The following is a 15963-nucleotide window of genomic DNA, read 5'->3' as shown; positions in this document are numbered from 1 at the left end:
GAGCGCTGAAGGCTCTCACCCGGTAGGACGGATAATCGACAAGTATAAAATTCATGGAACACACGTCAATTTGACCGCACACGTGAAATATGACCATTTCATGAAATGGTCGACCAGATCATGAAACAACAAATTCAAATTCAAAAATATCTTTATTCAGTAGGTAACATAGTTACACTTTGAATCGTCAATTTTACATAACGAACGTCTTATCCGCCTAAAACTACTGCAGCTACTGCAGCTTCTCACAACCTGTATAGCCAACAACAACCCCAACAACCCCAATTGGGATATAGCCCTGGGCTTGTGTTGTGTATGTACTCACTCTGTTGCTCCTTGCCGGTGCCCTTGTCCCGAGCGGACACGTGCACGATGCCGTTAGCGTCAATGTCGAACGTCACCTCAATCTGAATTGAAATGGAATAAAATTTATTGTAGTAAATGGTGCTGCCATGGAGGTGGTGTTGTAATGGTGGTGGAATGGTGGTGCAGGTCGTGTCGTATCGGGAGGTGAAGGTTTTGGCGGGAAGAAGAGAGGAATGGAGATTACTCCACCGACAAGAGCGCAGCTCTTAAATAGAGAGAGAGAAATGGTGCTAATTCCTGTAAATACCATCTAATTTTATTTTAAGTTATACCTGTCATTTTCTTATCCGCCAAAAAGGAAAGGGACGGGTAATCGACAGGTATAAAATTTACGGAACACACGTCAATTTTAAGCACAAATCTAAAACAACCGTCAAAAAATTTTACATTGTCAGAATTAAGTTGACAGCACACGTCAAACGGTTTGCATACCAGCCAGACACATTATTGATTCGCCCGGGACATTCATTCATTTACTCATTCTTCCTAAAATTAAGAGCTGTCAATCATCCGTCCCTTTCCTTTTCGGCGGATAAGAAAATGACAGGTATAACAAGTAAAATTAGGAGGTGTCTGCAGGAATGGCGGCCAATGTGGTCATACATAATGATGGAAGTAAATATTATGGCTCAGCACATTCACTCATATTCTGACATACAATAGATACCTAATTAGTGTATTATTCATCTAATCTCACTCTAAATTAGTTGAGTAGTGGGTTGACGAGGTTGGTCCACCTCACAACTCACACGCAGAATGAACCCCTAACAACCCTCGGACACTTCATACAAACACCCTCCTTTGGCGGGTCAATAGTGACACCAGGGTTGATGGGGTTGGTAATCCACCTGACAACCCACACGATAGAATGTATCAGTAGTGTAGGATTAGTACCTGTGGTACTCCACGAGGCGCTGGTGGGATGCCAACCAGCGAGAACTGTCCTAGCATCTTGTTGTCCGCAGCCATCTCACGCTCGCCCTGGTGAACCTTGATTTCCACTTGAGTCTGACCGTCGGCAGCTGTCAAACAAACAGACAATATTTAATCACTCATCGTCATCAGCCCATTAACGTCCCCACTGCTGGGGCAGGGGCCTTCCCTATGGATGGATAGGGAGATCGGGCCTTAAACTCCACACTCGCACTCATCGCAACCATCAACCAGGTATACCTGCCGAGACCCCACCTACCCCACCTGCAGAGATTATCCTTGCAGCGGCCGTTCTATTAGTTACGTAGCTCCTTATTCTATGCCAAAAGTGCAACAGTAACTGACCGGTTGAGAAAACCTGGCTCTTCTTGGTGGGTATGGTGGTGTTCCTGGTGATGAGCTTGGTGAACACCCCGCCGAGGGTCTCGATGCCCAGCGACAGCGGCGTCACGTCCAGCAGCAGGATGTCGGTCACGTCCCCGGCCAGCACGCCGCCCTGCACGGCCGCGCCCACGGCCACCGCCTCGTCGGGGTTCACGGCGCGAGACGGCGCGCGCCCGAAGATCTCCTGCACCGTTGACTGCACCTGGTGGGGGACGATTGTTTAGTCGGCTATACAGGTTGTGAGAAGCTGCAGTAGTTTTAGGCGGATGAGACGTTCGTTATGTAAAAATTGACGATTCAAAGTGTAACTATGTTACCTACTGAATAAAGATATTTTTGAATTTGAATTTGAGTCATGTGGCAACAGGATAGACAAATGGTAACAGACAATACAAGTAAGCTACAAAGAAAAAATAAAATAATTATTAAACAGCCTTCGTGGTCTAGTGGTTAGAGCGTTAGGCTCACGATCTGGAGGTCCGGGTTCGATTCCCGATGGGGACATTGTCGAAATCACTTTGTGAGACTGTCCTTTGTTTGGCAAGGACTTTTCAGGGTTGAAACACCCGATTGTCCGAAAAAGTAAGATGATTCCGTGCTTCGGAGGGCACGTTAAGACGTTGGTCCCGGCTATTAGCCGTAAAAACACCTCCACCAACCCGCATTGGAGCAGCGTGGTGGAGTATGCTCCATACCCCCTCCGGTTGATTGAGGGGAGGCCTGTGCCTGGCAGTGAGACGTACATAGGCTGTTTATAATTATATAATTAAATATCTCCTATACTTAAAGATTGCCTGGAAAAGATTGCTACTTAGCAATAAGGCCGCCTACTGTACTCATTCTATTTTTCTTTTGTTTTGTATTTAGTTTTTTCCCGTTTGTGCAATAAAGTATTTGTTATGTTATGTTAAAATGGTATAGAAGATAAGTCCATATTTCTTCTTTATTGAGATTACAACAACACAGCCAGCCAGATAAGAAAATGACAGGTAAAACTTAAAATTCTGCAGGAATTAGCACCAATGTTTGCGAGATTATAACCCGGACGCGTACAGACGCGAGCGGGGAATATGTCTGCAGTTGCTCTGGCACTGGTCGAGAGACAGCCTAGCCGGCATGGCGCCGACGTTGGCTTGTGCATTCAGTGCGGTACTGACTACTTGACAACCTAGACCAGTGGTTCCTAACCTTTTTAATGTCACTACCCCTGTGAACAAGTATGAAAATTGAATTTACCCTTCATCATCATCAATTTAAGAGCCACGCTCTTGTCGGTGTAGCATTTTCCATTCCAGTCTATCAAAGGCTAATTCCTTGACTTCCCTATAAGACACGACGTTAACCTTTTCTTTAATCTGTTCCATGTAAGCTCTTCTTGGTCTTCCCCTTCCTCTCTTTCCTTCTAGCTTTCCTTCTATGATGTTTTTAATGAATTCGTCGTGTCTTATTAGGTGTCCAATCATCTTACCCTTAATTTAAAATAATTAAAACCCTACGAATAAATAATACTAAGCTAAGTTTAAGGAAAGAATTGTACCCATTTTTTTGGCAATAAAATTAATATTATTGGATGTGAATGAGTCACGTGGAGGGGACGAGTGAGTCACTTTATAAATAGAGGAGCTGACCGCGCGAGCCCCTCTCTCTTGCTCCGGACGTCGCAGCGATAAGAAGTTGTTGTGAGAATATTTGGTTATGTTTTTAAAGTGTGCCAACCAATTTCCTTATTATCGTGTATATTATTTATTTACTGTTTTCTATGTGACTTTTATTAAAAATATATACGCCGTTGTCTGTAATTTATTTTTTAAAAAACTAAACCCGCTTCTGGTCGCTTACAATATTATTAATTTTCTAAGGGCTAGAAAGTACATTTATTCAACATAATTATCAAATCAAATAATCAAATAATTTTCTTATTTCTGAAAATATAGAAGTAAATTTTGTGTTTGATGATGTATTTAGAAACAACTCACCTTTGGCATCCTGGTCATTCCTCCAACGAGCAGCACCTCGCCGATGTCCGAGCGCTGCACCTCCGCGTCTTGGAGAGCACGCTGGCATGGCGCCACCGTGCGCTTGATCAGGTCGCCTACCAGGGACTCCAGTTTGGAGCGGGTCATCTGTCAAAATCAATCAAAAATCAAATATACTGCTACGTGTATGTGTGTTTCTTTGTGTGTATGGTGTGTATGTGAATTTTATTCTGAGTTTCTTCTTCATCAGTCGACCGCTAGCTTACACCTATATCAATTTTACTAATAAATGCAATAGATTTTTTATTTATTTTTTTAATACATCAAATTGTGTACTCTTTACAGCCTATCGATATCAGTCCTTTAAAAAATAATTAACAATTTCATCTACAACTTTCGGATTGAAACAATTTAAAAAAGCATTTTTTCATCGTATATAAACGTTTGCTACAAAAAAGTGCAAAGTGGTGTGTAGTGTGTATGTGTGTGTGAGTGGGTGCGTGTTGTGTGCGGGTGTTTTAACAATTTCATCTACAACTTTCGGTTTGAAACGATTAAAAAAGAAACATTTTTTCATGGTAAAATAAACGTTCGCTACAAAAAAGAAGTGCAAAGAGGTGTGTGTGTGTGTGCGTGCGTGGGGTGTGTATGGTGTTGTGTGTGCGTGCGTGCGTGCGTGTGCGTGTGTGTGTGTGTGTGTGTGTGTGTGTGTGTGGTGTGAATGTTTACCTTGAGGTTCATGTGCTTAGGGCCGCTGGCGTCCATAGTGAGGTACGGCAGGTTGATGTCTGTCTGGAGGGAGCCCGACAACTCGATCTTGGCCTTCTCAGCGGCCTCCTTGAGGCGCTGCATCGCCATGGCGTCCTTACGGAGGTCTATACCTTGCTGTGGGAGAAAATAAGATGTTATTCGTCATTCATTAATTCCTGGAAATGTATCAGAATCAATCAATCAGAATCATTTATTCAACGTAATTATCATGGATAAACTTGTTGAAGGACAATGTAACATTTTTGAATTTACGTCATTTCGCAAGGTGTTATGGCTGAGGAGAAGAAATGACAAGAAACTGCAACAGCAACACATCTTCTAAATCAATGAGGGTACATTACAAGTTATTTAATAACTAGAGGAACACATTCAATACCAGACATTTTTATCATTTAGGTAATCATTAATCTTATAATAAGCTTTTTTACATAAAGTAAGCTTCACGTGAGCTTTAAATTTATTCTCTGACAAATTTAAAATATTATCAGGGGCCTGTTTTATAAAACTTACAATTGTAAATTACAATGACAATTTGATGTACATTGCGGAGTGTGTGATCACAGTGATCTCAAATATTTTGCAGTTTCAAATTAGCTACGTAATGAACACCAAATTGTCGTTGTAATTTACAATTGTAAGTTTTATAAAACAGGCCCCTGGTATAATGTTCCCTGTTAGTGCGCCATCTACATGTGAAATGCGTTACTTCGTGTGCCGGACCCAACTAGTTGGCCAGCTAGTTCCGCCCACATGCAACAGATGGCGCCACATTCAATAACGCAGTCTTCAAGCAGTCGTGAAACGCGATCGAAGTTTACACGGCAAGACGCATATATACAACTTCCAACACAACACTGTTGGATCGTCGATCCCTGGTTACACTACCAACTTGTGACTAGCGGGGTATTATGCTTAGTTCGGTACTACGAAAACATCCTTTGGCGGCAGCACACCCTCGCCGCCAAAACGACTATGACTTTCAATATTCAATATTCTTTAAGTCTAAATCAGTGTTGCCCTCTGCCTTTTTTGGTGAGCTGCGGCACCCATATACCTTTATGTTTTCCAGCTAAATATTAATGTGTGTACATTTTAATGTTGTTGACTCAAAGTCAGAGCTGACACACTTTACTTGCTTCGTCCACATTCATCAATCGCTTCATACACGCACGGCGGTTCAGAGTAGATCGTACTAAACCTTTTCTAAGGACATCTCCAATTGGGTCAATGTAAGTCCTTCTCCAATTTGGTTAATAACCACCAATCCGCACTGGGCCCGCGACGTGGTTTAAGGCCCGATCTCCCTATCCATCCATAGGGAAGGCCCGTGCCCCAGCAGTGGGGACGTTAATGGGCTAGTGATGATGAAGTCCTTCTCGTTCTAGAAGGAATACTAATAGATCTTTCTGGAAAGTATCAACTCACGTCTCGCTTGAACTCGTCGACTAGGAAGTTGACGATCACGTTGTCGAAGTCCTCGCCGCCGAGGAGCGTGTCTCCGTTGGTGGACTTCACCTCGAACACACCCTTCTGTATCTCCAGCACGGAGATGTCAAACGTGCCTCCGCCCAGATCGTACACTGCGATGCTGAGGGCAACAAGGATTGGTTAGCATTTCGGTACCTTGGCTCATCATCATCACCCTATCATTATCCCGTTTTCCACAGGGTCCGCCTACCTAACCTGAAGATTTGACAGGTCCGCTTTTTTACAAGTTTACCTATGTGTGTGAAATACGTGAGTACTGAAACTGGTTGGATTGTGTGAATAAGGTATATATGTGTGAAAGATGTGAGTAGTTAAAGTGTGGATGGATTGTGTGAAGAAGGAATATGTGTGTGAAATGTGTGAGTAATGAACCTGTGGATGGATTGTGTGAATAAGGTATATATGTGTGAAAGATGTGAGTACTTAAAGTGTGGATGGATTGTGTGAAGAAGGAATATGTGTGTGAAATGTGTGAGTAATGAAACTGTGGATGGATTGTGTGAATAAGGTATATATGTGTGAAAGATGTGAGTACTTAAAGTGTGGATAGATTGTGTGAAGAAGGAATGTGTGTGTGAAATGCGTGAGTAATGAACCTGTGGATGGATTGTGTGAATTAGGTATACAGGGTGTTAGTGACATCGTAACGAAAACTTTGAGGGGTGGTTCAGGCCATGATTCTGAGTTGATATCAAGTAGAAATTTCCGTCGCAAAAGTATGGATTGGAAAATAATTAAAAAGAAAAGAAAAATTTTCATGAATTTTTTGACACGAAATTCCACTTGATATCAACTCAGAATCATGGTCTGAACCATCCCCCTCAGTATTCGTTACGGTATCACTAACACCCATACCTACTTATATGGCTACCGTATGCACTTGTACGGGGTGTAAGTGTCATCGTAACGAATACTGAGAGGGATGATTCATCTGATTATTCTGAGTTAATATCAAGTGGAATTTTCCATCGCAAAAGTATAGAATTGAAAATAATTTTAAAAAACTAAAAAAAATCATGAATTTTGCGACGGAAAATTCCACTTGATTTTAACTCAGAATCACGGTCTGAATCAACCCCCTCAGTATTCGTTACGATGTCACTAACACCCAGTACGTATATATCCTTTTTTTAAGGTATATAATAGATCTTTTTTTTATTTTGGGCGCCTCCATTGTGTATTTAATGTCTATAATTATTTGTCTTTGTTTTTTTTTTGATTTCTGTAATTTAAATTTATAAATGTGGCGTCCAATATGGAAATAAATATTTTCTTTCTTTCTTTCTTTATATGTGTGAAATACGTGAGTACTGAAACTGTGGATGGATTGTGTGAAGAAGGAACTGACGGGTATGAATGGAAGAATACATATTGTGCCGATCACACTTTGAGTGGGATAAGGCCAGAAAGGTGATGTTAGTAAACGGCTGTCGACACTTGCACCAATGAGTTATTATCTTAACTGCAGTTTTCAATAACACAGTTGGCTCGACCATTATAGACGACGATACGGCTCACCTATCACGTTGGTCTAACAGAAAGTTAATGTTAAAGAATTTTTTTCTGATAAGTTGAACGAATATTAATTACTACTCGTATAATTCTATTAAAAGTTGTTGTTATAATTCTATTAAAAGTTATTTCTTGATAAAATGTTAATAATACTTATATAATTTATACTAGAATATAATATGTTACATTAATTGTTAAGTAGATAATTGGTTAAAGCTTATTGTATAAATGTAAATTCTGACCACGTAACAAATGTTATGCTTAAGTTGCTGTGCCCCAACGGGGCGTCACAATGTACCTACCACATCCTGTATACCACCTATGTAAAACTGTGACTTGCAATAAATGATTATGATTATGAAAGCTCGGTACACAAATTCAAATGTATCGCGGGTTCTAGGACGGCCGTGGACACGTGGTCGCGACCAGCTGGTGCCGCGTCTTCATGTAGCACCGGTGCAAAAGTGGAACGTGTATGGACACGGACACTGATCGACGGTGCATAAGTCTTATAATAATAAAAACCATTGCGGACCCACCATACCACTAGCCCTACCCCTGGTAGTAGGGTGGGTCCCAAACCATACCACCATCATGCCATCAAGTAATAGAAACTAGCTTTTGCGCAGCTTAGCTCGCGGTAAATTCGGAGTATTCAACTTTCCTAATGCACAAATTTTCAATCATCTGGCTCGACCATCTTCTTATCGTGTGGGTTGTGAGGTGGAATACCAACCTCATCAGCCCTGAAGTCAGGGTTACTATTGAGCCGCCAAGGGCCCCTGACATGGCTCATGTAACGATTATTTACAACAGTAAGTAGTAACCGGGACCAACAGCTTAACGTGCCTTCTGAAGCATGGATCATTTTACTTTCGGACAATCAGGTGATCAGCCTGTAATGTCTTAACTAAACTAGGGATCACAAAGTGATTTTTTGTGCCATGTCCCCACCGGGAAATATAGAATAACTAGCTTTTGCCCGCGACTTCGTCCGCGTGGCGTGTTATAAAATAAAGATCTTTGTGTGTGTAAAGCGTCTAACAAAAGGATTTTCCCGCTAATTCCCGTTCTCGTGGGAATTTCGGGAATTCCTTTCTTAGTGCACCTCTACGGTACCTAAGCTACGTCCCTTCCAAATTTCAAGTGCCTACGTTTAGCCGTTAAGGCTGTGCGTTGATATGTCAGTCAGTCAGTTTCTCCTTTTATATATTTAGATAGATACTACGTTATAGGACGGTAACTCCCCGCACCAGTTCGTATCGGGTGCTGACTTCACCCCCTCTGGTCTTACAATGGCCGTAAACAACTAAGGAGTAAGGGGAAGCGCGTTATGCTTTAGCGTCATCACTAATTTAAGAGCCACGCTCTTGTCGGTGTAGCATTCTCCATTCTTGACAGTCAAAGACCAATGAGGAACCTTCGTGATATGTCTCCACCGGGATTCGAACCTGGGACCTCCGGATCGTGAGTTCAACGCTCAACAACTGGACCACAGAGGCCGTAATCTATCTCTAATTGTTATAATTTTGTAATATTTTGTAATACTAAATAATTATACGTAAGTAAGTTTAAGTAGTATGTATCTATGTACATATATACCGCGATGCCCGTGGCCTCACTCGGCAGGGCCCGCAGAATACCAGCGTCGTGGTTCACGCTGCGACTTATGCTGAGCGAGGTCCTTTTATTCCGGACTCCACCGCAGATGATCGGGCCGTCAGTGCGTTGCATTTAGAATACTTAGTTTTATTATTATTGTTTTTATGATTTTGGTTTGCTTTTCTTTTTGTTTTGGATATTTTTTATTTTTTTTTGTCTGTGTACTTATTCCACCGACTGAAATTGGAATACCATTGTATTTAAGTCTATAAATTATGTAATACAAACTGGTTTAAAAGAAAAGAAAGGAAAACATGAAACAGTAGGACTAGGGCCCTGTGCTGGGAGGTTTTCTGGCCACGTCTTTCCCTCAGCGTTACAGATTCCGATGTGGTAGTAGTTTTACAGCTAGTTACATAATATGTAATTTAATTATGTTTGCCGTTCAAAAAGCGCTAACTTTGTAAGCCAATTTTGAAAAATAAATATTTTTGAATTTTTTTTTTTGAATTGATTTCCGTGTGGTTTCTGTCCTGTGTTAAATGTAATGTACTTTTTTATTATTATTATTATTATGTACCTGTCTGTCTCTGTCTGTGATGTCCGGAAGTAAAAAATGTTTCTTTCTTTCTAACTACGGTCTACTTACATCTTGTCATCAGTCTTGTCCATGCCGTAGGCCAGGGCGGCGGCGGTCGGCTCGTTGATCACACGCAGCACGTTCAGACCAGAAATCTGACCTGGGTGAAAAAAAAATCACGAATGACTCATGGAGACGGCACACCACGAACTAGAAAGGGAGTTTACCTACGTTTAGCCGTTTGGACTGTGCGTTGATATGTCAGTCAGTCAGTTTCTCCTTTTATGTATAGAAAAGAAGATAGAAAAATTAAAATCATATTGGTGCTAATTCCTGTAAATACCATCTAATTTTATTTTAAGTTATATCTGTCATTTTCTTATCCGCCGAAAAGGAAAGGGACGGGTAATCGACAAGCATAAAATTTATGGAACACACGTCAATTTTAAGCACAAATCTAAACCAACCGTCTAAAAATTTTACATCCGTCAATAACCCGACACAGTTAAGTAGACAGCACGTCAAACGGATTGCATACCAGCGACGTACCTTTTGATTCGCCCGGGTTATTCATTCATTCACTCATTCTTCCTAAAATTAAGAGCTGTGAATCATCCGTCCCTTTCCTTTTCGACGGATATGAAAATGACGGATATAACTTTAAATAAAATTAGGCGGTGTCTGCAGGAATCGGGGCCATTATGTTACTATCTATATTACTTCTCTTCATTTTCATCATAATAATAATGGGTGGAAGATGTTTGCTCCTGTGAATTGGGCCGTGAACTAGGTACAAGATAATACGATCTATTCTGAAGAGGCGCTCATGACTGTTGTTCGCCGTAGAAGCAACAAGAAGCAAATTATGATTGTATTATGATTATATTATGATTGTATAATGATTGCCTAGAAATTGTAAATAGTTTGTAAGTTTTATTTTTAAAAAAATAAAGAGAAAGATAGGGACTGAGCGCGGCTTCACCGCTACACACCCCCGCCGCGCCCTTGCCCCGCCCCGCTTAGTGGGCGTTTTCCTATATATACACGCGCGCGGGGACTAGACTCTCATTCTTATTAGAATCACCACACGGGTAGGAGCTCTGATTCAACTCCAATCGGTGTTTAATTTCAACGACTCCTAATTTCAACGCCTACTAGTTTCAACTTACATCGATAACACTAACATCGATCACATCGATATCTGGTATAGTCTATAAGATTTATGTGGCAAGGATCGAAGGGGCCACATAAATTCTCCTTCGAGCCGGATTGAAGAAACAGCGGATATGAAGACTAGGAGCATGAAGTCCGTAGAAACTCGCCCAACGCCGACCGCCGCCGAGTCGGCACCCGCCGCCGCCGCCGCCGTCGCCCCCGTCGTCACGACTACGTCGACCACCGCCGCGTCAACGTCAGTCACGGCCGCCGTTAGGACTGCGCCGACCACAGCCGCGTCGACGCCAGTCACCGCCCCCCCGCTGACCAGGAAACCCAGCACAAGCCGTACAGCCACGGCTACCAGCACAGAGGACAGCTCGGGCACTACCGCAACGACGACGACGGGAACCGCCACTACTACGACGACTGCAACGACGACGGAGGAATCTACGGGGGAAAGCACGCACGACACGACACTACGGCCCAAGTCGGTGAAGCGTGCACCGACAGCGCCGCGTTCCTCAGCGTCGAAGGGACGTCGCCTGGCGCTGCTGAAGGCTAAAGAAGAATTGTTGAAGAAGGAAGTGGAGCTAGCGGCGGCGAAGATCGCCACATTAGAAGCGGAATCAGACGACGACGATACGGATATAGTCAGCGTGAGCGAAATGCAAGAGCGCACCAAGACGTGGGTGGACCAGCTTCCCGCCGCCGAGGAAGACCCGTCCCCCCCGCAGCCGTCCGCCGCCGCCGCCGTCCCCCCCGCTGCCGCCGTTTTCCCCGCTGCCACCGTAAAGGATCATGAGAAGCCGAAACACAGGAGTATAGAAGAGAAGCCAACAACTTTCGATTACAGTCAACTAGCGACAGCGATAGCATCGGCCGCACGAGCAGTACCAGCCGCCATCGCCCCGCGCTCCGTGCCTGAGCTGCCCATCTTCAGCGGAGCGTCGAGTGAATGGCTAGTTTTCAAGACCGCCTATGAAGAGACTGCAGTATATTTGACGGAGCAAGAAAACTTATCAAGACTACGTCGGAGCCTTCGGGGAGCAGCAAGAGATGCCGCCCAATGTTTATTCATCGGTGCAACCACGACTGCCGACGTGATGCGATTGCTGTCTACGCGCTTCGGGCGGCCGGACGCCCTCGTCATGGCCGAACTGGAGAAGCTGCGGGCCCTACCACGTCTGACCGAATCACCGAGGGACATTTGCACCTTCGCCACGAGGATATCAAACATTACAGCAACCATCAGGGCATTGAAGAAGACACATTACCTGCATAACCCGGAAGTAGTTCGACACGTAGTGGAGAAGATGCCGTCAGCACTGCGATATAGGTACTACGATTTTGCGGCCGAACAAGATGAAGAGGAACCAGACTTGATGAAGCTAGCAAGTTTCATGGAGAGAACAGCGGAGCGGTGCGGCAGCTTCGCGCCCGTGGAAGCCACACCAGTCGTCGACCGGCGGGAGAACGCGTCCGCTCCACTGAGGCGGACAATGAGGACTCACCACATAGAAGAAAAGAAGATAAACGTCACGGCCGGTGACAATAGGAAACAATGTCCAGTCTGCGAAAAGGAAACACACCACGTCACCGAATGTGCAGATTTCAAGAAGACAGAGGTCAACGAGCGCTGGGAAACCGCGAAGAAACATAGGTTGTGTTTCCGCTGCCTGAAACGGAGGAAGTTCGGCCACACATGTCCCACGAGGAGGTGCGACGTCGGCGGGTGCAAGTACTCGCACCACCGCCTACTGCACTCCGAGCCGGAACAACGAGCGTCCATCCACGCGGGAACTCACATAGAAGAAGACCCAGTAATAGCCACTATAGCGTCGACAAGAGAAAGGAAGAATACTACAGCACTATTGAAGATTCTGCCGGTTCGTGTAAGTGGACCTAAGGGGACTCACTGCACGTACGCACTTCTCGACGATGGATCAACGTGCACATTAATAGAGGCGGCGGTGGCGGAACACATCGGCGTATCGGGACCTCCGGAGCCATTTTACATAGAAGGAGTAGCCGGGGCACGAGTGGACGCCGGCGCTTCGAGAAGAGTTACCTTCGACATCAGCGCGCCAGAGGACACGCACAGCTACAGCATCTCAGCGCGCACGATGAAGAACCTGCAGTTATCGCCGCAGAGCGTGCCGGCGTGCGCCGTGACGGGACAGAGCCACCTAGAAGACCTACAAGACCAGCTGACTTATCACCGGGGAACGCCAACCGTATTAATAGGACAAGACAACTGGCAGCTACTCCTGGCACATGAAGTCAGACGCGAGCAAGACAGCCAACTGGTCGCCGCGCGCACGGACCTAGGATGGGTGTTGCACGGAGTGCGGCACACACCGGCGGGAGGCCCCGCTCATCGAGTACATCACGCGAGGATCGTAGAAGATGATCAAGCAATAGAAAAACTGCTTCGAGACCACTTCGCATTGGAAGTCCTAGGAGTGGAACCGAAACATTTCCACACAGAGGAAGAAAGAAGAGCGCTTGAAACACTAGAGAGGACCACTCGCCGCACAAACGAAGGATACGAAACGGGCTTACTCTGGAGGAGCGACGACTACGACCCTCCTAATAGCTACGAAGCCGCCCTGAGAAGACTTCAAGCCATAGAGAGGAAGTTAGATCGCGATGAAGAAATGAAAAGGCGGTACGAGAAGCAGATGAACACGCTGATAGAGAACGGCTATGCAGAAGTCGCGCCCACGCCGCCGAAGGGAAAAACGAAGATTTGGTACTTACCACATTTTGCAGTTATGAACCCGCAGAAACCAGAGAAATTGAGGATCGTCCACGATGCGGCCGCAAAGGTGCGAGGAGTCAGCCTGAACGACATGTTACTGTCCGGGCCGGACCTACTTCGATCCCTACCAGGAGTGCTGATGAAGTTCCGGCAAAGAAGAGTGGCGGTGACGGCTGACATAAAGGACATGTTTATGCGGATCTCAATAAGGACGGAAGATCGAGACATGCAGCGCTTCCTCTGGCGCGGAAATAGAAGAGAGGGACCCCCTGTCGAGTATCGCATGAAGAGTGTAATATTCGGCGCTACTTCATCCCCCTGCACGGCAATCTTCGTGAAGAATAGGAACGCCGAACAATATAGAGAAGAATATCCGGCGGCGGCGGCGGCAATCATCAACAATCACTACGTCGACGACTACTTGGCAAGCTTCGATACGGAAGAGGAAGCAATACAAGTCTCCAGTCAAGTGGCCTATATACATAGCCGCGCCAACTACTATCTACAGAAATGGGCATCGAGCTCCAGACTCGTACTATCATCATTGGCGCCCGAGGCGAAAGAAGACATCGTCAAGCTTGCTCCCGAAAAGATACTGGGAATGATATGGTACCCAGAGCGCGACACGCTGTCCTTCAATATGAATGAAGCCCGGATACCCACCGACATACTACACGGCGAGCGCGTGCCAACGAAGAGGGAAGCGTTACGAACGACGATGTCACTCTACGACCCGCTGGGAATCGCCACGCCCGTGACCATACAAGCGAAGCGCATCATTCAGGACACCTGGCGCACCGGAATAGGATGGGACGACGCGCTGCCTACCCCCGAAGCAGAAGCATGGAAAAAATGGACGGAGCATGCGCGGCGCCTCTCACAACTAGCCGTACCTCGGTGCTATGCCTCGCTCACATGCGCCCGGTTCGTGGAGCTACACACCTTCGTGGACGCAAGCAGCTCTGCCTACGCCGCTGCGGTATACTGGCGAATCGTCGACGAGGACGGGAAAATACACATCTCGCTCATCGCCGGCAAAGGGAGAGTGGCGCCTATCAGCAAGATGACATCGATACCACGACTGGAGCTCCAAGCGGCCGTAATGGGCTGCCGCCTAGCCCGCACAGCGCAAGAGGAACACGACATCAAGCCTGCACGTCGTTACTTCTGGAGCGACTCTAGGACCGTCCTATCATGGTTGCGAACGGGACCACGAGCCTACAAGCCCTTCGTAGCTCATCGAGTCGCCGAGATAGCAGAGGAGACTAAGACAAACGAATGGCGTTGGGTATCAACGAGAGACAACCCGGCCGACGACGCTACACGAGGAACGCCGAAAGACTTCGCCTCCGAGCATCGTTGGTTCCGCGGCCCGCCTTTCCTGTATCGACCAGAAGACACCTGGCCGGCGGAGGACATCTCAGAGACTATTGAACACACAAACGAGGAGAGAGTGCACGCGACGACCGCCGCAGAAAGAACAGGGAAGGCGCTACCCGACATAACACGTTTTTCATCGTGGGCAAAACTACTACGTGTCACGGCGCGTGTCCTACAATTCATAGAAAAACTAAAGGGAAGAGAAAGGTGTGCCGCCGCTAGAAAACGCACCAAGAAACGTGCGGAGGAAGACCCGACGTGGAAGAAGGTACAGGCGCACAGAGAAACGGGACGAGGCACAGGACACAAACATGCGCCGAGACAGCAGAGAAAGATCGTGCCTCTCGCGGCACGATACTTGCATCGCGCACAGCAACTATGGATACGCGCCGTGCAGGAAGAGGCCTTCAGCGCGGAGCTAGAAGCTATAAGAAGAAAGAAGCCCCTGCCGGCCGACAGTCGACTCAAGCAACTGTCGATTATGATTGACGAAGAGGGACTAATACATCTACGCTCGAGGATCGCCGCCGCCGCCGACATCACAACAGAACAACGGGAGCCCGTCATCCTGGATGGAGACCACCGATGGACGCGGCTGTACATCAAGTGGGTGCACACGCAATTACACCACGGAGGGTTTGAAACAACGGCAAATGAGGTGCGACAGCACTACTGGGTGTTGCGCCTCCGCCACGCCGTGCGCAACGAACTGAAGAAATGCCAGGTCTGCCGCATCCGTCGGGCCACGCCAGCCCAACCATCGACAGGCAATCATCCAAGGAGCCGTCTAGCCCATCACCAGCGGCCCTTCACCTACACGGGGCTTGACTACTTTGGGCCCATGACAGTCACCGTGGGTCGCGCACGTCAGAAGAGGTACGGAGTCCTCTTCACCTGCCTAACCACCAGGGCAGTGCACCTGGAACTCGCCGGGAGCCTCAGCACCGACTCTGCAGTAATGGCACTGCGGCGCTTCATAGGCCGCCGCGGGTGCCCCACCGAGCTCTGGTCAGACCAGGGTACCAACCTGCGCGGTGCGGACGTCGAGATGA

The 15963-nt window shown here is 46.3% G+C and overlaps 1 protein-coding gene across 1 annotated transcript in view; it reads right to left on the bottom strand.

Annotated features, from left to right (window-relative positions):
• Positions 1–15963, bottom strand: part of LOC126378850 (heat shock 70 kDa protein cognate 5) — a 32801-nt gene that overhangs the window by 9436 nt on the left and 7402 nt on the right. The window contains exons 6-12 of the mRNA XM_050027313.1: positions 9682–9772; positions 5856–6018; positions 4389–4544; positions 3660–3806; positions 1645–1885; positions 1261–1388; positions 326–407 (exon numbers count right to left, since the gene is read on the bottom strand). Of these exons, the coding sequence (XP_049883270.1) occupies positions 326–407; positions 1261–1388; positions 1645–1885; positions 3660–3806; positions 4389–4544; positions 5856–6018; positions 9682–9772 (1008 nt within the window). The remainder of the gene's footprint in view (positions 1–325; positions 408–1260; positions 1389–1644; positions 1886–3659; positions 3807–4388; positions 4545–5855; positions 6019–9681; positions 9773–15963) is intronic.

The sequence above is a fragment of the Pectinophora gossypiella genome, chromosome 27 (assembly GCF_024362695.1).
Source record: "Pectinophora gossypiella chromosome 27, ilPecGoss1.1, whole genome shotgun sequence".
Classification (NCBI taxonomy): Eukaryota; Metazoa; Arthropoda; class Insecta; order Lepidoptera; family Gelechiidae; genus Pectinophora; species Pectinophora gossypiella.
This window is presented reverse-complemented; position numbering and strand designations above follow the sequence as displayed.